We start from the raw sequence: 22,913 nt of genomic DNA, 5'->3' as shown, positions 1-22,913 counted from the left end.
AGGGGCGGGGTCAAGGGGCTGGCAGGGGGCGGGGATACCGTGGGAACAGGGGGCGGGGATGCCTGCTGACATCACGTCAGCAGCCGCCCCCTGGGAGGAGTAGAGGGGCGGAACTGAGGGTACTGCAGGAAAGGGGGGGGAAGGGGTCACGAGGAACAGGAGGAGAGGGGGATGGGGCAGGAATTTTGGGATGCTTAAGAGGATTTTGGGAAGAAGAAGACAAGGTTTGGGAAGATGCCATGTGGCATCCACCATCTTGCGGACCCCCTAGGGACTGGGGGCCATTTTGGACATCACTGCTCTCCGGAAAGCTAACACATGCTCTGGGTTTTAGAGGAGGGGATACAGGGGGTTGGGAAAGCCACGCAGCCTGGCCAGGGCTTTGTGAACAAAACAACTCAGGTATTCTTGCACACTCTGGGAGCCGACTTCCCAATGAGTTTGCACTCTTTAAAATACCACGTTTTGGGGAAAGAGGTTTAGGGGTTTTAGAGCTGGGAGGAACAGGGAGAGCAGAGGTACATGGCTTTACATTTGGCTTTTTCTCCATTTCCTTTTGTTTGAGCAATGCTGTTCGAAATTGTAAACTCCAGAACACAAATTTAGCTGAGGGTGATTTGCCAGATTGTCCTAAGGTTATCAATTCATTCCCAACTTTATCCCAGAATTGAATATTGTGAATTTCTTCACGGGAAATGTTTGGGAACTGCAGAAAAAGCCATCTTATAAACTGTTTCAATTTTCCTTTAGAGAATTTCACATTACCATTGACTAAAATGCTAACAATATTATAATACACTCCCCTTTGTACAATGCTAAGTTTGGAACCCATGTTAGATGTAAAAAGCAAAGTACTTAATCCCGCCTGACCAAAAACAAAGCTAAAATCAGCTACCTGTTTCTAAAAAAACCACAGATAGAAAGCGATAGCAAGCAGACAAAAGTTTCACAATGCAGCTGTATATACTGCTTTTAAAATTCCCGGGCGGCAGCAGCAGGGCACGCCCTGCCGAGCCGAGGCAGACACAAAGCCTCCCCCGCCGTGGAATGCAGCCCCCCCACGGAGCAAAGGGAGCAGCCACTCCACGTGGCAGCCGAAACCGGGGGGCCCCCCGCCGCCGCGTGTGCAGAGAACACTCCCGACCCCGCAGATCCCCCGGCCACGTGGAAAGAGAGCCCCCCCCCCCCCTCTCCCCCGCGGAGCAGAGAAAGAAAGAGAGTCTCCTAACACGTGTCCGAGCACGCTGCTGAGCCGGGGGGGAAGGGCAGAGAGCGATCCCACTCCGGCGCGAATTCTAAAAGACAGTGAAACACGCGGCAGGAAAGCTAAAACTAGAACGCTATGAATTCCCATCTGTGGGGCTGCGCAGCCAAAAATGCAAAGGCAAAAAAGGAACAGAACTCGCGGCAGAGTCTGTTTTTGAGCTTCTGCTCTACCGAAAGCAGAGATACTCACGTGAAATGGAAGCTGTAGGTGGCTGGGTCTAGGCAGGCAGGTCTCCACCAGAAAAGGACCTCTCTCTGGGTGCAAGAGAGGCTCTCCTTTTCTTCCTCTGGAAAATCTGCTCACCACAATGAAGCTGGGCTTTCCAGAAGGCGCCGAACAGTCCACGAAACTTTTTCTGGGAATATTCCCAAAGTCTCTAGCTGAGGGCAATGCAACCAAAGCCCTTCCAGCTGGATGCACGGCTGGCAGAAACTTCTCTGAGGTACTGCGAGTCCGTTTTCGGGCTGCGGAGTCACTTGCCCACCCAGGGACGCCAATATATTGGAATATGAATCCCAATATAACCAGTTAGATGGTGCCTGGGCCAGTTCTGACCCTCGCTGCTGGGCCAAAGGCAGCACTGTGGTGCTTTACCCCAGAGATGCCTTGGCTGCTGGAGATTGCAGCGGGGCACAGACGCAAGTCCAGGCTTGTCAGGACTCCGTTTACCTCAGGAGAGAGAGCTTCTGGCGATGGTGAAGAGAAGGAAGGAGTGGATTCTGCTGGAGTGTTATATCCAGATGTTTATTCCACGGGTACAGAGGTCTGAGCCGGGGCAATTCCTCCAACAGAATGGAGGCCGCATGGTCTCATTAACCTTTTAAGCTCAGGGCAGGGGAAGGGGAGGGGACAGGTGAGCCACCAACCAGGTGAAGGGGCAGGGTCTCAAGGGACTAGGGACACCTATACGGACCAATGTCCCCCAGGCCTGAGGGACCAGTCACACGACGCCTTGCTGGTATGTTAGCCTGATTGACAGGGCACACTCAGCGAGGGGCGAGGGGGAAGGGAGAAGGTAAAACAGGACATTGCAACACACCGCAACAATGATGCAAAACCACCACAACAGCACAGAGCACAGAGCTCCTTTGTCCATATGTAGTGGTCATATGCCCAAGACCTCAAAATCCCTTATTAAGTGATCTCTGTGCCCTCTCCAAGGTGTTTCCAAATGAAAACATTCAGCTCATAGTCTAAGAAAATCACCAGAGGACAGAGCCAGCCTGACCTGTTTGTCCTGGTTTTTTTTTTGTCTAGGAGCAATCCTTGGATATATGGAATTTGGGAGGCCAAATTCTAATTTTGGCCATGGTCCCTGGAGAAGAATGCTGGTTCTTTTCCATAGGAATGAAAGAAGAGAGCCCCAGTGTTTCAGAGGCAGATAAGAGATGACCACCAGGGGCCAAGGCAAGACAGAATAAGCATTTTTTTCTGAGAGATACCCTTGCATAGAGGAAAATTTTTTGCAAAAGTACCTATTTTGGCAATGGGTATCTGAAAAGTCAGACGATTCTTTTCCATAGCAAGGAAAACACAGAACCCCAGTACTCTCAGTGATGAGAGGCAGCCCATGACATCCCCACATCAGCCAGCCCTGTCAGGTGGCCCCTGGGAGGCCAGGCCAGCAAGACCTGTTCCATGTTCCCTCGGTTCCATGGGGCCCCACAGTATCCCAATGGTCCCTTGCTTCCATGAGACCCTGAGGGGTCCCAATGCCCCCTTGGTGACAGGAGGCCCTGAAGGGTCACAATGGTCTCTGGGTTCCATGAAGCCCTACTGTGTCACCATGGCCTCTTGGTTCCATGGGCTCCAGTGGTGCCACAATGATCCCCTTGGTTCTATGGGCTCCAGTGGTGCCACAATGATCCCCTTGGTTTCATGGGCTCCAGTGGTGCCACAATGACCCCCTTGGTTCCATGAGGTCCCCACAGTGTCCCAGGGATCTCCATGGGAAGGAAAGAACTCAGCTCCAGTGTTTCAGGGGCAGTCACCAGAGGCCAAGGCCAGCCAGACTTGACGGTACTGGCAGATTTTGTCTGGGACCAACCCTTATATACAGAGAACTTTCGAGGTGGAATCCCAATTTCAGACATGGACACCCAGAGGAGGACGGTTCTTCTCCATAGGAAGGAAAGCATGGAACACTGGTGTTTGAAAGGCAGATAAAAGGCGGCCATCAGAGGCCTAGGCTAGCCAGACTTTCTATCCTGGTAGCTTTTGTCTGAAATCAACCCTTGGATATAGGGAATTTTGGGAGGTGGAGCCCCAATTTTGGCCATTTCTGTGTAGATAAGAAGGGTGGTTCTTCTCCAAAGCAAGGAAAGCAGCGAGCCCAAGTGTTTCAAAGGCAGATGAGGAGAGAGGTGGCTCCTGGGAGGCCAAGACAGCCAGATTCAATTGTCCTGGCAACTTTTGTCTTGGAGGAATTCTTGGATATATGGAATTTGGGAGGAGAAATCTCAATTTTGACCATGGACACCTTGAGAAGAAGGACAGTTATTTTCCATTGGAAAGAAAGCACCAAGCCCTAGTGTTTGGAAAGCAGGTGAGATGCAGCCCCCAAGAGGCCAAGACGTCTCCAAGAGGACAGACCTGTCTGTCCTGGCAGCTTTCACTTGGGAGCAGTCCTTGGATGTATGGACTTTTGGAGGTGGAATACCAATTTTGGCCATGGGCACATGGTCAAGATGGATGGTTTTTTCCTTCGGGAGAAAAAAGCGTGAAGTCCAAGTCTTCTGGAAGAAGAAGAGAGGTGGCCACCCTTAGGCCAAGCCAGCCAGACCTGTCTCTCCTGGCACCTTTCATCTAGGGCTTATCCTTGCACATAAGGCATTTTTGGAATTGGAATCTCCATTTTGGCCATGGATGCCTAGACAGGAAGAAGAGTTCTTTTCATTAAGAAGTGTTTCAGAGGCAGATGAGAAGCAGCCATCGACATGCCAAGGTCAACTGGACCTGTCAGGCGGTCCCCAGGAGGCCCAGCCAGCCAGACCTACCCCATGTTCTCTTGATTTCATGGGATCACACAGTGTCACAATGGTCTCCTTGGTTCCATGAGGCCCTGGAGTGTCACAATGTTCCCTTGCTTCTGTAGTGTCACAATGGCTCCGTGCTTCCATGAGGCCTTGCAATGTCTCAACGGCTTCCTGGTTCCACAAAGCCCCTCAGCTCCATGCTCCCTTGCTGTGTCACAGTGGCTCCTCTATGACACTACGGGCTCCACAAGGTCACCATGGACCCTTGGTTCCTTGGGGCCCCCAAGTTTCACAATGGTTTCCTTGATTCCATGAGGCACCACAGTGTCACCATGGCCCCTTGGTTCCATGAGGTTCTTTAGTGTCACCGCGGTGTCCTTGGACCCGCATTGTCACAACTGACCCATGGCTCCATGAGTTTCCATAGAGTAAGAGATGGAATGAGAGATGCGGGACTCCAGATGGCTCTTCAAAATTCAGTTTATTATATCCAAGACTATACAGCAATCTAGGGTCACAGGTGATAGAGCCTGTGCCTACAGCTGTCAGCTCCATCTTCAGACAAGCCTGAAGACCCTTTAGCTTTGGTTACAATGCATTATATACTTTCCTTGCGGAGCATCCTAACACAGAAGAACAAATCTATACCATAACTTTTGCCTATAGCCCATCATAACTTATGTAATTACCATATTCATGTTACTATTCTCCAATCCCTAAAAGTTAGTACATTACTGTTTAAGCTAGAAGTTGCTTTCCAGTTTTCTTGCAGTGGAAAATTCTGAGATCTTTTTTCTGCTTGCAACATTTGCTGACTTGTTTGCCTGTGCTGTCTTTCTGCTTGGTAAAAACATCGTTTGAGGTGGGCTTATCCTTTGCACTAAGTCATAAAAGACCCCTTCTAACTAACATACGCTTTGCCTTCTTAGCTATCCAGTAAGACTGGCTCTGTAATTCTTTTCTTTTGTATCAAAACTTGCTTTCATTTATATTCCTTGTTCAGATTCTACATTCAAAATTCTTTCTGCCAAGCACACATATCTGTGAGACTTTCTTGTCAAACATTCATCCTTCCCAACATCCCTATAGATTGGTCAAGTGCCTGAGGCCATGAGCACCTGGACAAGAGGGGCAGTTCTTTTCTGTAGGAAGGAAACCACAGAACCCCAGGGTTTGAAGGCAGATGAGAAACAGTCACCAGAGGCCAAGGCAAGCCATATCTGTCTGTCCTAGCAGTTTTTGTCTGAAAGCAACCCTTGGATATATAGGGAGTTTTGGGGGTGGAATTCTATTTCAGCCATGGGTTCCTGGACTGGAATGACAGTTCTCCATAGGAAGGAAAGGGCAGAGCCCAGTGTTTCAAAGGCTGATAAGAGGTGGCCCCAAGGAGGCCAAGGCAGCCAGACCTGTTGTCAGGGAAGAGTCCTTGGAGAGACAAAATTTGGGAGGCCAAACGCCACTTTTGTCTAGGGGCATCAGGATGAGAAGGACAGTTCTTTTCCATAGGAAGGAAAGTACAGAGCCTTAGTGTTTCAAAGGCAGATGAGAGATGGCCCTCAGGAAACAAAGGGAACATAAACAGTCCTGGCAACTTTTGTCTAGGAGCTATCCTTGGATATAAGGAATTTTGGAGGTGCATTCCCATATTGGGCCATGGAGGCCTGGACTTGAAAGATGTTTTGTTTTTTTTCCATGGGAAGAAAAGCACAGCCCCCAGTGTTTTCAAGGCAGATGTGAGGCGGGTCCCAAAAGGCCAAAGCCAGCCAGAGCTGTCTGTCCTGGCAGGTAACATGTGGGAATAATCCTTGGATATAATCACATTTGGAGGAGGAATCCCAATTTCGGCCATGAACCCCTGGAGGACAAGGACAGTTCTTTCCTGCAGGAAGGAGAGCACAAAACTCCAGGGTTTCAGGGGCTGATGAGAAGTGACACTCAACATGCCAAGGTCAGCAGGACCAGTCAAGCAGCCCCCAGGAGGCCCAGCCAGCCAGACTTGTTCCATGTTCTTGGATCCTTGGGACCCTGCAGCATCACAATGGCCCCTTCGTTCCATGAGGCCCTGTAGGATCAAAAGACATCTTTGTTTCCATGAGGCCCAGTGATATAACAATGGTCTCCTTGGCTCCACAGTGGCACACTGGCCCCTTGCTTCCATGAGGCCTTGCAGTGTCAAAATGGTTTCCTTGTTTCCATGGGACTGTGCATTGCCACAATGGCCCATTGGTTCCACCAGGCCTGGATGTGTTACACTGGCCACTTGCTTCCATGGGGACCCACAGTGACACAGTGGCCCCTTGCTTCCATGAGACCTTTCAGTGTCACTGTGGCTGCTTTGGTTATACAAGAGCTTGTGGTGTCACAGTGGCCCCTTGGTTCCTGTGGGTCTTGAAATGTCATAATGGTCTCCATGGTTCAATGAGGCCCCACAATGTCACAATGGACTTTTGATTCAAAGAGCTTTTGTACTGCCAACAACAGCCAACAACATTCTCCTTGGTTCCATGGTGCCACACTGGATCCATGGTTTTATGGGGATTCACAATGTCAGCAGGGTGTCCTTGGTTCCATGAGGCCCTGCAGAGCCCCTTGATTCAATGAGACCTCAAAGTGTCACAGCGGCCTCCAGGATTCCATGAGGACCTGCAGTGTCACCATGAACTTTGGTTCCATGTGTTACAGCACTGTTCCACAAAGCTTGAGTTCCATGGGGCCCTGTAGTGTCACAATGGACTCCTTTGTTCCATGGTGCCACAAGGTGTTACAACTGCCCCTTAGCCTGCCAACACTACATAGTGTCACAATGGTTCCTTGCTTCCATCAGGCCTTGTATGGTCACAATGGCCCCTTGTTTCAGTGAGGCCTTCGGTGTCACATTGGTCTCCATGATTCCAGAAGGCGTTGCAGTGTAACAACAGACCATTGGTTTCACTGAGCCTCACAGTGTCACTGTGGTCCCCTTGGCTCCACAAGGCTCTCAAGTGCCGCAATGGCTATTTGGTTCTACAAGGCCTCAAGGTGTAAAAATGGCCTTCATGGTTCCATGAGGCCCTGCTGTGTCACAATGGACCTTTGGTCCCATGAGGCCTCAGAGTGTCACAATGGTGTCCTTGGTTCCATTGGACTCTTCATCCCAAGGAGACCTACAGTGTTCACTGGAGTCCCCTTGATTCCATGAGGCCCTTCCATGCTGTAATGGCCCCTTGGTTCCAGTGGGTCCCAAAGTGTCAGAATAGTCTCCATTGTTCCATGAGGCCCCACAAAGTCACTGTGGTCCCCTTGGTTCACAGGGCCCCACAGTGTGATGATGGACTCGTGGTTCCATGAGGCTCCTTAGACATGATGGTCTCCTCAGATCCACAGTGTCACAGTGGCCCCTTGGCTCCACGTAGCCATGCTGTGCCACAGTGGCTCATGGTTCCATGAGGCCACACATTTTAACAAGGAACCCTTGGTTCCATGGGGCCTTGCTGGGTCAAAATGGTCACCAAGAGGTTTCTCAGTGTCACAATGTTCTCCTTGGATCCGCAGTATCACAATGGACCATTGGTTCAATGTGGCTCCAATGTGCCAAAATGGATTTTGGCTCCATGGGTTTCTGCTGTGTCACAATGGACCCTTTGTTCCATGAATTTGCTCAGTGTCACAGCTGACTCCTTGGTTCTGTGAGGCCCCACTGTCACCAAGTCTCCAAAATATCAGAATAAGGCTCCTTAACACTATTTTGCTATTTAAGAGGGTATCATTTATTCAGGCCTGAGGTCTAGTGAGGGATAACTCCTAACTTTATGTGGACATGTAATTCTACCAGCGCCACTAAACGTGTATTACAGTTTACCCATTACTATAAAACCCATCCCAAGTTCCCAGATTCAGTCCTTTTTTCCCTCACTGCACTCTTGATCCAGATGTCTTCACTTCCAACCATCCTTGCTGGGAAAGCGGCATCTGAATGCCTTGTTCCTGTGCTAAAAGTTCACAGGCACAGTAAAAATTTCATTTACCATTTGGTATCAGTCCAAGGCTTTGTGTGGGAAGGCAGAGGCAGGCAGGAGGCAGAGCTGTCAGCAAAGGAAGGGCCCAGCCAGGTGGGGAAGCCGGGGGATGCTGACAGCCTGCAGGGACAGAGGCACAGGGCAGGGACACCGTGGGACAGCCTGGACTGCACAGGGCACAGGGATGGGCAGCAGCTGCAAGACAGCCCTGCCAGAGCCAACTTGGGCAGCACTTTAGCCATGGCTGCTGGGCCTGGGCCTGAGGCAGGAGCAGGAGACAAGTGACCCTTGCAGGGCTGGGGCCTCATTGCCTCCTTGTCCCTGCTCAGCAGCCTGGCAGGGGCCGCCCCATGCTCCTGCCCTTGCCATTGCACATTCCCACATGCCAGTGCCCATCCTGGGAAGAGACCTGAGCAAGGAGGGAGGGACAGGATCTGCCTGGCCAGGGGCTGGGGCTCAGGCCTTGGCCCTTTTCATTCCTGAAACACATCCAGCTTTGCTCAGCACCAGAGACACCTTGGCCTTGTTTGTCTCCAGCTGTCATCACTGCCTCCACTGTTCTGCTCTAACGGGAACCTGGGGACACTTTCTGCGTTGTGTTCCTCAGTGGGGCCCATTAAAAGTGTCATGGTTTGAGCCTGGCACAGAGCCAGTGCCCCCATGAAAATGCCTCACCCTGGTGTCTGCTGTGAGATGTGACCAGGAATAAGCAAAACAGGCTCTAACTTAAACATAAAGACCACTTTATTACTTAAACTACAGGGAAATAGGGAGAGACTATAAGGAAAAAGAAGAAAAAGAATTGAAAACCTTACAAAAAAAAACCATTTTCCTCCTCCCCACCACCTGACTTTCCCAATCCAATACATTCTCTCAAAAACAACTGCCCAGCCTTGGCCCCACACGTTAGTATACTCAAACTGCAGTTCATGAAGAGGAAAGGAGTCCTTCTTGTTCCATAGGCTTCTCCTGGAAACACACTGAAATCCCGGATGCTTCCTTGTCACTTCGGCACCGCCCGGGGGGGAAAAAAAAGTCCTTTTGCCGCTTGTGACATGTTCCTTCCATGCCCAGTGCTCTCACCACCGAGACATGGATCAGAGCTGCTTTTAGGGTGGTCTTTCAAGGATGCCTTGTCTCACTCCAAAAAGGCACAGTCTCTGCTTTTGGGACAACTGTCCCCCCCATATTTTTCCAACCCCCTGGGGCCGGGGGGTCCTCACAAATGAACCCTCCTGGTTTTGAGGCACTGCCTCCCCCTAAATGCAGTCTGTGTCACAGGAACAACTGAGTCCATGGCTACAAGAAAAAGTCCAGCCAAAAGGCCACTCCAAATCATCTCTCCCCATCCAATCATCTCCACAATCTCCGGGCCAAGTCATCTCATCTCTCATCTCCCTTCTTATTCAGCTTCGAGGAGGATTAGCATTTTGTAAGGCCCCAATCATGCAAGAAAGGGTTAAAAGTTTTCAGTCTCTGTCTGTCGGTCCCGGAACGACTCCCACGCACGCTGCCCACACGCTGCCGCTGCGGCCGGGCAGTCTCCCTCCTTCTCCTCCTGGCTGGCTGCTCTCCTGGGGGGGGGGAGGGGGGGGAGAGGGGGGGGCTGGCTGCCCGAGGGCTGACTCTCTGGGACCTTCCACCCTTCCATCCTCGAAGCCCCCCCCGAAGCCCCCTCAACCCCATCTCTGTCCAGGCCCCGGGGCCTACCACGTGGCTGGCCCCTCCCCCGCCCAGCAGCAGCGGGCCGGACGGGGGAGAGATCTGACCTCTTCGCCCGACGATGTCCAAAAGAGAAAGTGCCAGGGCAGTGCCCTGCTTTTAACCCCTGTGTATTCTCGGAGGTGTGTCCAAACCCCACTGGCTACACCAGGTGTCAGTATGAAACCCAAAACCTTCATTGGTTTGACCACAGCTTCCCAGAATTCCCACTCCTTCCTGGTCAAACCATGACACTCCACCCTTCACCTCCGAGAATACATTTTCTAAAATTATCAACAAAATTACAAAACACTTCTATACAACAATACCTTAGATTCACTATGACTATTCATCTACCTTAACTTAGTACATGCTTTTCTTATTCCTCTTGGTCCCGTCTCACAGCTTATCTCATCATTCTCCCGTGATTCGATTTCCCGGTCAGGGAACCAAAAAATGTCATGGTTTGAGCCTGGCACAGAGCCAGTGCCCCCATGAAAATGCCTCACCCTGGTCTCTGCTGTGAGATGTGACCAGGAATAAGAAAAACAGGCTCTAACTTAAACATAAAGACCACTTTATTACTTAAACTACAGGGAAATAGGGAGAGACTATAAGGAAAAAGAAGAAAAAGAATTGAAAACCTTACAAAAAAAAACCATTTTCCTCCTCCCCACCACCTGACTTTCCCAATCCAATACATTCTCTCAAAAACAACTGCCCAGCCTTGGCCCCACACGTTAGTATACTCAAACTGCAGTTCATGAAGAGGAAAGGAGTCCTTCTTGTTCCATAGGCTTCTCCTGGAAACACACTGAAATCCCGGATGCTTCCTTGTCACTTCGGCACCGCCCGGGGGGGAAAAAAAAGTCCTTTTGCCGCTTGTGACATGTTCCTTCCATGCCCAGTGCTCTCACCACCGAGACATGGATCAGAGCTGCTTTTAGGGTGGTCTTTCAAGGATGCCTTGTCTCACTCCAAAAAGGCACAGTCTCTGCTTTTGGGACAACTGTCCCCCCCATATTTTTCCAACCCCCTGGGGCCGGGGGGTCCTCACAAATGAACCCTCCTGGTTTTGAGGCACTGCCTCCCCCTAAATGCAGTCTGTGTCACATGGCTACAAGAAAAAGTCCAGCCAAAAGGCCACTCCAAATCATCTCTCCCCATCCAATCATCTCCACAATCTCCGGGCCAAGTCATCTCATCTCTCATCTCCCTTCTTATTCAGCTTCGAGGAGGATTAGCATTTTGTAAGGCCCCAATCATGCAAGAAAGGGTTAAAAGTTTTCAGTCTCTGTCTGTCGGTCCCGGAACGACTCCCACGCACGCTGCCCACACGCTGCCGCTGCGGCCGGGCAGTCTCCCTCCTTCTCCTCCTGGCTGGCTGCTCTCCTGGGGGGGGGGAGGGGGGGGAGAGGGGGGGGCTGGCTGCCCGAGGGCTGACTCTCTGGGACCTTCCACCCTTCCATCCTCGAAGCCCCCCCCGAAGCCCCCTCAACCCCATCTCTGTCCAGGCCCCGGGGCCTACCACGTGGCTGGCCCCTCCCCCGCCCAGCAGCAGCGGGCCGGACGGGGGAGAGATCTGACCTCTTCGCCCGACGATGTCCAAAAGAGAAAGTGCCAGGGCAGTGCCCTGCTTTTAACCCCTGTGTATTCTCGGAGGTGTGTCCAAACCCCACTGGCTACACCAGGTGTCAGTATGAAACCCAAAACCTTCATTGGTTTGACCACAGCTTCCCAGAATTCCCACTCCTTCCTGGTCAAACCATGACAAAAAGTCAAAGAGAGTTTGGACTTTGAGTCTGATTTTGAGTTCTTGAGAAGTTCTTTGAGCCCACTCTGAGGGCCTGGGTCTGATGCAAAGAACACCAGAGCCCCAGAGGGTCATTAAAGTCCCTGTGCTGTGTCTGTGCTGCTGAGCTGGGCCGGGCTCCTGGCCCAGAGGCAGCTCCTGGCAAGGGCAGCGCTGCAGAGAGACACCTCTGGCCAGGAGCAGCTCCTATGCACAGCCCAGCAGGGCTGGGGCACTGCCAGGGCCCCTCAGGGACACCAGCAGGGCACAGACCGAGCTCACAGGGGCTCAGCACTGGCAGGGGCTGTGGGATGTCCCAGAGGGGGCTGTGTCACAGCAGCACTTCTGGGACTGTGTCATAGAGGCACAGAGCAGCTGTGATGTCAGCAAGGGGCTGTGTGCCAACACAGAGTGGGTTGTGTGCGGTCACAGATTGGGCTGTGACATCACAGAGTTTGTTGTGTGACGGCACTGAGCAGCTATGGCATCACAGAGGGGATTGTGTGACATCACAGAGCAGGCTGTGACACCATGTATTACAACATAGACCAGCCTGTGAGGTGAAAGAGTGTGCTGTGACATTACAGAGTGGCAGTATGACATTGCAGAGGGGGTTTTGTGACATCGCTGAGGGGGTTGTGACATCACACAGTTGACTCTCCCATCATAGAGGGTGGCTGTGTAACAACACAGAGAAGTCTGTGACGTCACAGAAAAAAAAAACTGTTACATCACATGGTGACTTTGTGACATCTCAGCATCTTTTGGGACATCACAGTGCAGCTGCATGACATTCCAGGGTGACATCCCAGATTTGGTTCTGTGGCATCACAAGGGTGCTGTGTGACATTCCAGAGTGGGCTGTGATATCACAGGTGGCTGTGTGACATCATAGGGGGCCATGAGGTACAACAGGGACACTGTGACATCACGGGGGGGGCTGTCACATCACAGAGATTGCTGTGTGACATCATAGAGAGGCATGTAATATCACAGAGGCTGTGTGACATCACAGGGGCAGTGTGAGGTCACTGGGGAGGTCACTCTGCCCCGGCCCCCCTCACAGCTCCCCCCAGAGCAGTCCAACCCTGCTCGTGCACAGCAGGGTCCCCTGTCCCCCCGGGTTCCCCCGCCCCCGGCCCCGCAGCCTCCCCCAGAGGATGTTCCACCAGATCGACCCCAGAGCCTGACACGGGGACAGGGCCCGGGGCCCTGGGGGTGGCACAGGGAGACAGGGACCCCCCGGCATCATCCCTGTGTCCCCCAGGGCCAGAGCCTGGGCCAGGGCTCCTTCACACTGCCACCAACAAGGACTTGAGAGCACTGAAAAATCCCCAGCAAGGGATCAGCAAAAACTAGATTTAATATTAAGGGACAGCAGCACAAAGTTCCTTGGCAAGAGTCACTCTGCTCTTGACTGGACACTTCAGGCACTCCAAGGAAACAAAACAACAACAAAACCAAACCAAATCCAGGCAATCAAACCATAAATGAACCAAGAACTGTCCCTGTATGTGTGTGTGACACAAGGACAGTGAGGGCAAGGTGTCGCAGACATTTTTTCACAGAAATCCTTTCTTTGGGATTTGTGCATCTTCTGGGAAGCAAAGGCCCCAGAAGAAGAATGTAAACAATTTGTTATCTGCTGCTGTGAAATGTAGCAGGTGATCCTGTGATTGGCTCATGCTCCGTGTTTACAATTGGGGGCCAATCACAGAAGCAAGCTCGGGGACAGATTCCCTGGAGACAGAACTTTGTTATTCATTCTTTCTTGCTATTCTTGGCTTAGCAAGCCTCTGCAACTTCTCTCCTTATTCTTTTTAGTATAGTTATAATGTATTATATATCATATATCAATAAATCCAGCCTTCTGATCAAGAAACAAGATTCTCGTCCTTCTCTCACCATGGAGACCTCCTCAGGTCGCTGTAATACCTGGTGACCCCTCGTGTCAGAGCAAAAATTAATTTGATAAGACCAGAGGAGCAAAATTGCTGCACTAGGAAAAATCCTGTATGTGTAGCATGTGATGATTGCTTTGAAGTGCCCACAGACGTGGTTTCAAGCCAGGAGCTGAAGAACTGAAGATCCTGATTTGGACAGAGTTCACAGCCAAGGCTGACCACAAAGAGAACCTTCTTCTGGAAAACCTTCAGGAAGATGTTCGGAGACAGCAGCAGACCCGTGGAGCTGGCCAGAGCAAGCTGGACTCTTTCAAAAGGTACTGTTGGCTTTTCCCTTCCTGATGAACCAGCCCTCAGAAGTTTGTGGCTGCTCGTATGGCAGACACATGCCTTGCAGGAAGAGGTTCAGTTCTCCCATTCAGAGGAGAAGCTTATTGCCCTCTGGCAAGAATGGTGTAGAGAAGATGGGTTTTTTCTGTCAGCAACAGATCTCTATGAGTTCTTTCTATGGGCAAAGCTTTTTGGGTTCTTTATTGATGTCCCATACGCTTTGGATGTTTTCATGTGGGAGTGCATGGATTCCATTTTTTATTCCGTCTACAGTCAGGGATGTCTTTTGCCTCCTGTATACTCAGCTTTTAGACAGCTCTTCCCAGTTTTGAAATGGAGAGCAGCTATTTTTCAATGGATTTCTAACTGCTATGTGTTGGAGATTTTTTCAGAAATGGCTTAGAAGGCAGCTGTGAGGAGCAGATTCTCACAGCCTGTTTCTGTAAACAGTAGAAGTTCTCAGGTTGTTTTTAATTACAAGTAAAAGTGAAAAACATGAAGGCCTTGAGAACCTTGCATACCAGAGTTCTCAGGCAGCTTTCTCATAACAAGTAGATATTCTATCTTTGGCTGTTTTGGGAAAGCAAAATTAAGTTTTGAGAACCCAAATCTTGGTATTGGAAACATAAGGAGGGGTTGGTGTGTTATCTCTGACCTATTGTGAGCTCAGATTTTGCAATATGCATGAAGTGAATTAACACTGTTATAAAAAGTGCCTAGTTGATTAATAAATTGGAGTCGATGCTGATCAACAAGGATAGGTCTTCTCCCTCCGACTTCAATATCTAAGGAAATCCTGAGATTTTTTCTCCTGTTCCCACTGTCCATGCCTATATTAATAGATGCTGGTATGACTCATTCAAGAGAGAGAAAATTTTTTACTTAATTGTTTGAGCAAAATTACGTAGAGAAAAAGAGAAGGGGGTGTGGAGAGCCTGGTTCAGACATGGCTTAAAGAAAGAGGCCATGAAGGTACTCAGCTGAGGGAAAGATAGAAGCCTGCTGTAAAGCAGCCTTTCCCAGGCTTGATTCTGTAAATAATTAAGGTTCTCAGCCACCTTTTATATAAAAAACAAGATTCTCAGACCGTTCTGTCCTTGGCTGCTACTGGGAACAGATGGCCGGTCTGGGAACAGATATGAGCGTTTTGAGAACTTTTCATATCATGGTGAGAACACTGATCTTGGTTTCAGTAAACTAACTTCAGGTATTGTAAACAAAAGGAGGAGCTGAGGTTTTCTCTACAGCCTATCGGGAGCTCAGATTTTGCAATATGCATGAAGTGAATTAACACTGTTATAAAAGGTGTCTAATTTGATCAATAAACTGGAGTCAGATGCTGAATCAACAAAGGTGGGTCGCTCCCTTCCCTTCAACAAGGGGGGCTTATTATAGATGAGTAATTCTATGGTTGACTCTCACAATTAAAGAGTGAATATTAAATATATGTTAAGGGAAGGTTTGTAGGTGTATAGTTATTCTTCGCCTCCCCCTAGCATTGTTACCACAGGATGGCCTCAGTAGTTAGGGCAGTCAGGCGGGTTGGCTTGTTACTATGGCAGCACCTGAGCTCCAATCAAGGTGTAAGACAGTGATCTCCACCACTGGACAGAGAAGAAGGAGTCAATTGACAAGACTTTGGGAGGGACTAGAGGTATAAAGGACAGAACATCCATTTTGTAGATGAGCACACAGTGACTGAATCCTTTGCTCCCAGTGCTGTATTCTTTTCCTTATTCAGTCTTCTGTTGTATATTGAAAAGGCCTTAATAAAGCATTTAAATTTTTGAAAGTAAAAATAGTTTCTCACATGGGGTTTGGGAATGTGAGGCAAGGTTGTCCACACTGAGTCAGCTCCAAGGTACAACTTCACTGACCTGGCCAGACCTCCTTAGGAGCAGCCCTACATCAATATCAATCACAGAATGCTGCAATCACATCTTCTTTAAAGAGAACAGCAATAAAATACACTCTTTAAAAAAGGATTGCCTATTTAATAGAGGCTCCTTGAAATATTTCTCCATAACTGTAAAAGGAAAACTTCTTGCTGAACTGAACTAGACCAGAGGGAAATAAAGGCAGATCCATGGTTTGTCAGAAATTGCTTGGACCTAATGAGCATTTGGAGCTGAGCCCTTGAAGCTCAGGGCCTGAGAGTAGATTGCACAAACCTTTCCTGGAGTCAGAGTTGGAAGAAAACCACAAAGTGTCTTGAGGAATTGATGGGTGCCACTGAGGTCCATACCCAAAACAGGCTCCTCATGGACTCCTTGGAGGAGAGAATTGGAGGCCAGGATGGCACAAAAACTGCTTGGACACTCAGTGTGGAAAGGAAAATCCAAAGTACCTTAGAAAACTTTGAGTATCTGAAGGCATTAATGAGCCCCACTGAGTGTTGTTACTGACAAAGCCTCTCCAGGGACAAATTACAGCAGATAATTGGAAGCCATGATTGCAGAAACCTCTCAGAGACTCCAAGGAAAAAGCAGAACCAAAAGTCCTTTGAAAAACCTGCAGTCCCTGGGAGCATTAAGAAGCCCCCAGGGCCATTGCTGAGCAAGGCTCCCCAGGGACTCCTTCCAGCATATCCTTCAGGCCACTGGGATGTGGGCTAGGGGGGGATGCTGAGGGCAGGACAAGGGGCTGACAGTGCCCAGCCTGGCTGGGGCTGTGCCAGGAGGCCCCAGGGCCTCAGGACAAGGTGTGTCCTCACAGCCCTTGGTGGCACAGACCCTGCTGTGCCCCAGGGCACCAAGACTTGGCTTCTCCTTGTCCCCACCTGTCATCACTGCCTCCAATTCTCTGCTCTGCCTGCGGCCTGGGGACACTTTCTGATTTGTGCTCCTCAGTGGGACCCATTAAAAGTCCAAGAAAGTTTGGAGTTAGATTCTGACTTGGAGTTCTGGAGAGGTTTCTTCATCTCCCTCTCAGGGACTGATGTTCAGGCCCTCAGCACAAAGCCCCAGAGGCTCATTAAAGTCCTTGTGTTGTGTCTGTGCCAAAGAGCTGGGCTGGGCTCCTGGCACAGAGGCAGCTCCTGGTAACCAAGAAGAGCTTCAAAAGCACATTTCTCTTGATGAGCAGCTCTTCTGCCAGCCCAGCAGGGCTGGGGCACTGCCTGCAGCCACTCCAGGCACAGCACAGAGGCACAGAGAGCTTCAATCAGTCAGGGCTGGGAAGGTGCTGAGAAGTGGCTGGGGCACAATCACTGCCAAGCCTTGGCACAGGAACATCTGGCTGCAGGACAATGCAGCTGCAGCTCCTGGAGCCATCTCATAAAGCTGGAACATCCCAATGCCTACAGACCCTGTGAGTACATTCTCTGATTGTCTCTTGTGCAGAGCAGCCAGGGGAGCCCAGGGCTGTCGTGCAGAGCAGGGTCCTGCAGCCCAGGGCGCTGTGCTGGGGCTAGGGCTCTGCTGCCTGCCAGGGACAGCTCTCAGCTTGCCCGGGGAGCTGCTCCCAGCACTGGGGGACAAGATCTGGGTGGGAGGAGACAGCTGGTAAGGCTTGGGAGTGTTCTTGCATTGTGGGGAGGATGCTGCATTGTTCAGGACTGCTCCCAGCATGGCATTGAATTGCAGAACATTTCCAAGTAGATTATACAGGGAGCACAGCAACGCAGTGGCTGCATAAAAGGGAAAATCCTGCTTTTTCAATCTACTGCTCTGGGTTGCCAGGATGGGAAATTGCACATCAATATTTATCTCTCAGTTAAGGGTGAGAACTTTTTTTTTCCTCAAATCTTCAAGACCAGGCAGTGACAGAACTCAGCACAAGGCCCCTCCCAGGCAAAATCAGTGACACTTTTCCAGCCTCCTCAGGGTTGCTCTGACATTGCCATCAGGGCCTGCAGAGCCAGAGCTGCCCTTGGGCAGTGCCAGAGTTGGGAGGGGTCTGCAGGAAAGAGCTGAGCCCCAAGGGCAGGGCTGGGCTCTGGCAGCACTGGCAGGGCCAAGCCCTGGGCACAGGGAAGCAGCTGCTGGCAGGGACAGCTCCAGGCAGCAGAGCCCTGGGCAGGCAGTGGGGGGACAGTGCCCCCAGGCTGTGCTGGGATATTTAAAGTCCTCCCCAAACCCAACTATTCGATGATTACTGTTTTTACAGATCCCCGTGCCAAGGCACCACAGGAAATGTCCAACAGCAGCTCCATCAGGCACTTCCTCCTGCTGGCATTGGCAGACACGCGGCAGCTGCAGCTCCTGCACTTCTGTCTCTTGCTGGGCATCTCCCTGGCTGCCCTTCTGGGCAACGGCCTCATCATCAGCGCCATAGCCTGTGACCACCACCTGCACACACCCATGTTCTTCTTCCTGCTCAACCTGGCCCTCACTGACCTGGGCTCCATCTGCACCACTGTCCCCAAAGCCATGCACAATTCCCTCTGGCACACCAGGAACATCTCCTACAAAGGATGTGCTGCTCAGCTCTTTTTCTTTTTTTTCTTCATGGGAGCAGAGCTTGCCCTGCTGACCATCATGTGCTACGACCGCTATGTGTCCATCTGCAAACCCCTGCACTACGGGACTCTCCTGGGCAGCAGAGCTTGTGCCCACATGGCAGCAGCTGCCTGGGCCAGTGCCTTTTTCTATTCATTGCTGCACACAGCCAATACACTTTCCCTGCCCCTGTGCCATGGCAACGCCCTGGGCCAGTTCTTCTGTGAAATCCCACAGTTTCTCAAGCTCTCCTGCTCACACTCCAACCTCAGGGAAGTTTGGCTTCTTGCTCTTGGTGCCTGTTTGGTATTTGTTTGTTTTGTGTTCATTGTTTTCTCCTATGTGCAGATCTTCAGGGTTGTACTGAGGATCCCCTCTGAGCAGGGACGACAAAAAGCCTTTTCGACTTGCTTCCCTCACCTTGTTGTGATGTCTTTGTTCCTTAGCACTGGCACGTTTGCCTACCTAAAGCCCCCCTCCATGTCCTCCCCATCCCTGGATCTGGCCCTGTCAGTTCTGTACTCGGTGGTGACTCCAGCCCTGAACCCACTCATCTACAGCCTGAGGAACCAGGTGCTCAAGGCTGCAGTGTGGAGACTGATGACTGGATGTTTTCAGGGACATTAAACTGCTGGCCAATTTCTGCAAATCACTTGGAAGAAAAGTCATATTTATGGGTTTTTTTCGGTGTGACTGCGGTATTTTTTCCTGTGATTTACATTTTTAACACTGTCCACAAAAATATGTCATTGTTTGTGCCATTACTCATTTTGTTCCTTTCCGCCTCTACTGTTTCTCCAGATGGTGTAAAACAAGGAACTGTTCTGTCAATGACTTGTAACAAACTAAAGAATATCCCAGCAAAATTGTCTGCAGAGATGCCCTTTTGTTGCCTTCTCTGGAGCTGCAGCAGCAATGTCTGTGTGCAGAGCTGGGGCAGATCAGTGCTGGCCCAGCTGCTGTGCCCAGCAGCAGCAGCACTTGGTGTTGCCAGCGCTGCTGCCGTGGCCCTGCCCTGCTGCCCTGGTGGCCCTGGTGTTGCTGCAGGGCCTGAGTGCTCTCGGGGCTGGGCACAGCCCTGGGGGTGGCAGTGCCGGGGCTGCAGCAGGGACAGGCCATGGGCACTGCTGGGGCAGCGCTGACGCCTCAGCCCAGGCCCTGGGGGCTCCAGGCTCCTTGCCCAGGCTCTCTCAAGAACACGCCCAGGCCAATGCTCAGCACAGAAAAGCCCCGTGAGCAGGCCCAGGCTGGCCGTGGGCAGGCTGGGGGCAAACAGCATGGCTGGGGCTCTGCAAGGGCCCTGGGGCAGACGAGAAGGAGCAGCAGAGCAGGGGCTGATCCATCCCCAGTGCGCTGCACAGCCCAGGGCAGCGTCCCAGACTGTCCTTATGGAACTGCCAACAACATCCCCCCTCTCTGCAGCCCTGGCCTCTCCCCCAGCTCACACAGGTGCCCCATCCTTGCAGGCACAGACACGGCAGCACTGGCTCAGCAGCCCCTGTTTGCATTGCACACAGCAGGGGGAGCACCCCCATGCTGTTGGTGTGGGGACATGAACCTGAGGGAGCACATATGCCATCAGCCCCTGGGGCCAGCAAGGGCTGGGGGACAGCAGGGAAATCACTCAGCTTTGTCCTGGCCTCTGCAGTCAGCCAGAAAGTTTGTTCCCATCAGCTGGGAGTTTCCTGTCCCACTGCAGACGCTGTTGCTCAGAGCCAGGGCTGCCTGGCAGCCACCCCAAACTGCCCTCAGCATTTCCTTAGCTCCACCTTTGCTTTCTTTCCACTCCTGATACAAATGTCTTCCCATTGCCCACCCCTGTTCCCTCCCCTGCAAACAGCCCATCCCTGCTTGCCCTTTCCTTTCTGGCCCCACTCCCCATTGCACTTCCTGACTTGGCCCCATGGGAACGTCCCTTGGGCAGCAGGATCATCCTACAAGTGCTGCAGGAATTGTCTGCAGGCTCCTGCAGTGCCTGGTGCTGCTCCCTTGCCAGAGGCACCCCAGGCCAGGGGGGCACATCTGGGCTGCTGTGTCTGGCTCTGGGGCTCCCGGTTCTAGGCAGTGAGGAGGAGCTGCAGAGGCTCTGCAGGACTGACAGGATGGACTTTGGGGCTGGCAGGAGAAGCTGAGGGACCTGGGCTGCTGGAGCTTCTGAAGAGGAGGCCCAGGGCTCATCCTGCAACTGCTCCAAGGGTGGTTCCAGAGAATCCCAGAATCAGCAAGGTTGGAAAAGTCCTTGGAGATCATTAAGTCCAACCTGTGCCCTGACACTGCCTTGTCTCTCCTGAGCCTCCTCTTCTCCAGGATAAACAACCCCAGCCACTCCTCACAGGACTTGTGTTCCAGACTCCTCACCAGCCTTGTTGCCCTTCTCTGGACACGCTCCAGGCCCTCCATGTACTTCCTAAATTGGGGGGTGGGGAGAGGGACACAGAACTGGACACAGCACTCGAGGTGCTGCCCAAGCAGTGCTGAGCACAGGGGAAGAATCCCTGCCCTGCTCCTGCTGGCCACACCATTCCTGAGCCAGGTCAGGACGCATTGGCCTTCTTGCCCACCTGGGCACACTGCTGGCTCCTGTCCAGCCTGCTGTCCATCAGTCCCTGAAGATCCCTTTTTGCCTGGCTGCTGTCCAGCCACTCTGGCCCCAGCCTGTAGTGCTGCAGGGGGTGTTGTGGTCAAATGCAGGACCCAGCACTTAGTTTTTTTAAACCTTACCTTGTTGGATTTGGGTCCTGGATGCAGCCTTTCCAGGGCCCTGTGCAGAGCCTTCCTACCCTACCCTCCAGCAGATCCACAATCGCAGACAACTTGGTGTCATCACAGTTCCATGAGGCCCCAGAGTGTCCCAATGGTCTCCATAATTCCATGAGGCCTCCCAGGGTCACAATGTTCCTTTTGGTTCTCTGGCATCCCTTGGTGTCACAATGTCACTGTGTCCCCCAAGGCCCTCCAGTGTCACAATGGATCCTTGATTCCACGAGGTCTGGCAGTGCAGCAATGCTCTCCTTGGTTCCACAGTGTCACATTTGCCTCTTCGTCCCAAGGGCCACCATGGTGTCAAACATGTTTCCTTCATTCCAGGAGTCCCTGAGGAGCAGCTCCGGCCCCTTGGCTCCATGTGGCCTTGCAGTGTCATAATGGCCCCATCATGACACCAGGTCCTGCTCTGTCACAATGCTCTGCATGGTTCCACAAGGCTCTGCAGGGTCACAGTGGTCTCTTGGCTCCATGAGGCCTCAGAGTGCCACAATGAATTCCTTGGTGCTGCAGTGTCACAATGGAGCCCTGGTGACACAAGATCCTGCAATGTCACCAGGGACCCTTGGTTCCATGGGGCACCGCAGGGTCACAATTGTTCCCTCAGTTCCCAGAGTCCTTGCAATGGAGCAATGGCCCCTTGATTCCACTGTCCCCAGGCTCTCCCAAGGGTCTCCTTGGTTCTGCAGTGGCACAATGGCCCCTTCGTTCCAGGGCCCTGCAGGTTCACAATGGCCTCTGTGTTTCCAGCAGGACCCAGACTGTCACAATGGACTCCTTGCTTCCATTCAGCCCCACAGTGTCACAATGGCCCCTTGGATCTGTGCTGCCATGTCACACACAGTGTCACCATTGTCCCCTTAGTGCCACCAGGCCCTGCAGTGTCACAATGGCCCCTTGCTTCCCCAGGGCCCTGCAGTGTCACAATCATCAGAGTCAACCAGGCTGCAAAGGACCTTGGAGAGCATCAAGTACAACCTAAAACGTAACATCACCTTATCACCCAGACCGTAGCACCGGGTGGCACATCTAGTCTTTCCTTAAACACCTCCAGGGATGGTGGCTCACTTGTTCCTGATCCATAGGATTCCCAGGGTGTGGATGAGGGAAATGGTGGGTAAGTGGGGGGGACAAAGCGTTACTGATCGTCAGTGTCAAAGCTCTTGATTTTAATATTTATTCAGACACCATTAGATTACCACAATCATCAATACATTTATTAAGAAATCTCGAGAACAGAAAAATCTTAAATTGACAAACAAAAACCAATACAATATCATAATAAACTTTTTGCCAAGTTTCTCTGCTTTTCTAAAGTACTCAGTAATAGCTGGTTTGATGTTTTGAGCCCTTGAGAATCTCTGGTTGGTATTTCTCCAGTGCGTCAAACTCAGAGTACACCAACAATTCTAATTCCTTTTAAATGTCTCCTTGAGAGTTTTTTAGTGGATGGGAGTCAGGGCTTGTCTGTCCTGCTTGGCACAGCCCAGGCAGGGCTTTCCCACCCACATTCCACACTCCACTTCACAGCTGGAGCCCCTGGTGCCTCCGAGTTGTGCTGCCCCAGCCCCAGGGACGCTCTCCTTGTCTGCCCATTCCCCCACGGTCTCTGGGCAGGGATGGCCTCAGTGGGGGCTGCTGACATCCTCAGCAACTTGGAGGCTGCTGCTGGATTTTCCTGCTCCAGAGGCTTGTTCAGCCTTCAGCTCTTCAGTGCAGGAATTCAGTGTCCCAGGGCTCATTAACA

At 51.5% G+C, this 22,913-nt stretch overlaps 2 protein-coding genes across 2 annotated transcripts in view; both read left to right on the top strand.

The window, feature by feature from the left end:
• The window catches only part of LOC141730043 (uncharacterized), a 511,185-nt gene that overhangs the window by 119,965 nt on the left and 368,307 nt on the right, over positions 1-22,913 (top strand). The window lies entirely within an intron of this gene.
• Positions 17,711-19,242, top strand: LOC141730120 (olfactory receptor 14A16-like). The gene has a single exon (XM_074546756.1). The coding sequence runs from the start codon at positions 18,053-18,055 to the stop codon at positions 19,028-19,030; it is 978 nt and encodes a 325-aa protein (XP_074402857.1). The 5' UTR covers positions 17,711-18,052; the 3' UTR covers positions 19,031-19,242.

The sequence above is a fragment of the Zonotrichia albicollis genome, chromosome 9, assembly GCF_047830755.1.
Source record: "Zonotrichia albicollis isolate bZonAlb1 chromosome 9, bZonAlb1.hap1, whole genome shotgun sequence".
Lineage (NCBI taxonomy): Eukaryota > Metazoa > Chordata > Aves > Passeriformes > Passerellidae > Zonotrichia > Zonotrichia albicollis.
Note: the sequence above shows the minus strand (reverse complement) of the source record. Positions and strands in the feature narration are given on the sequence as shown.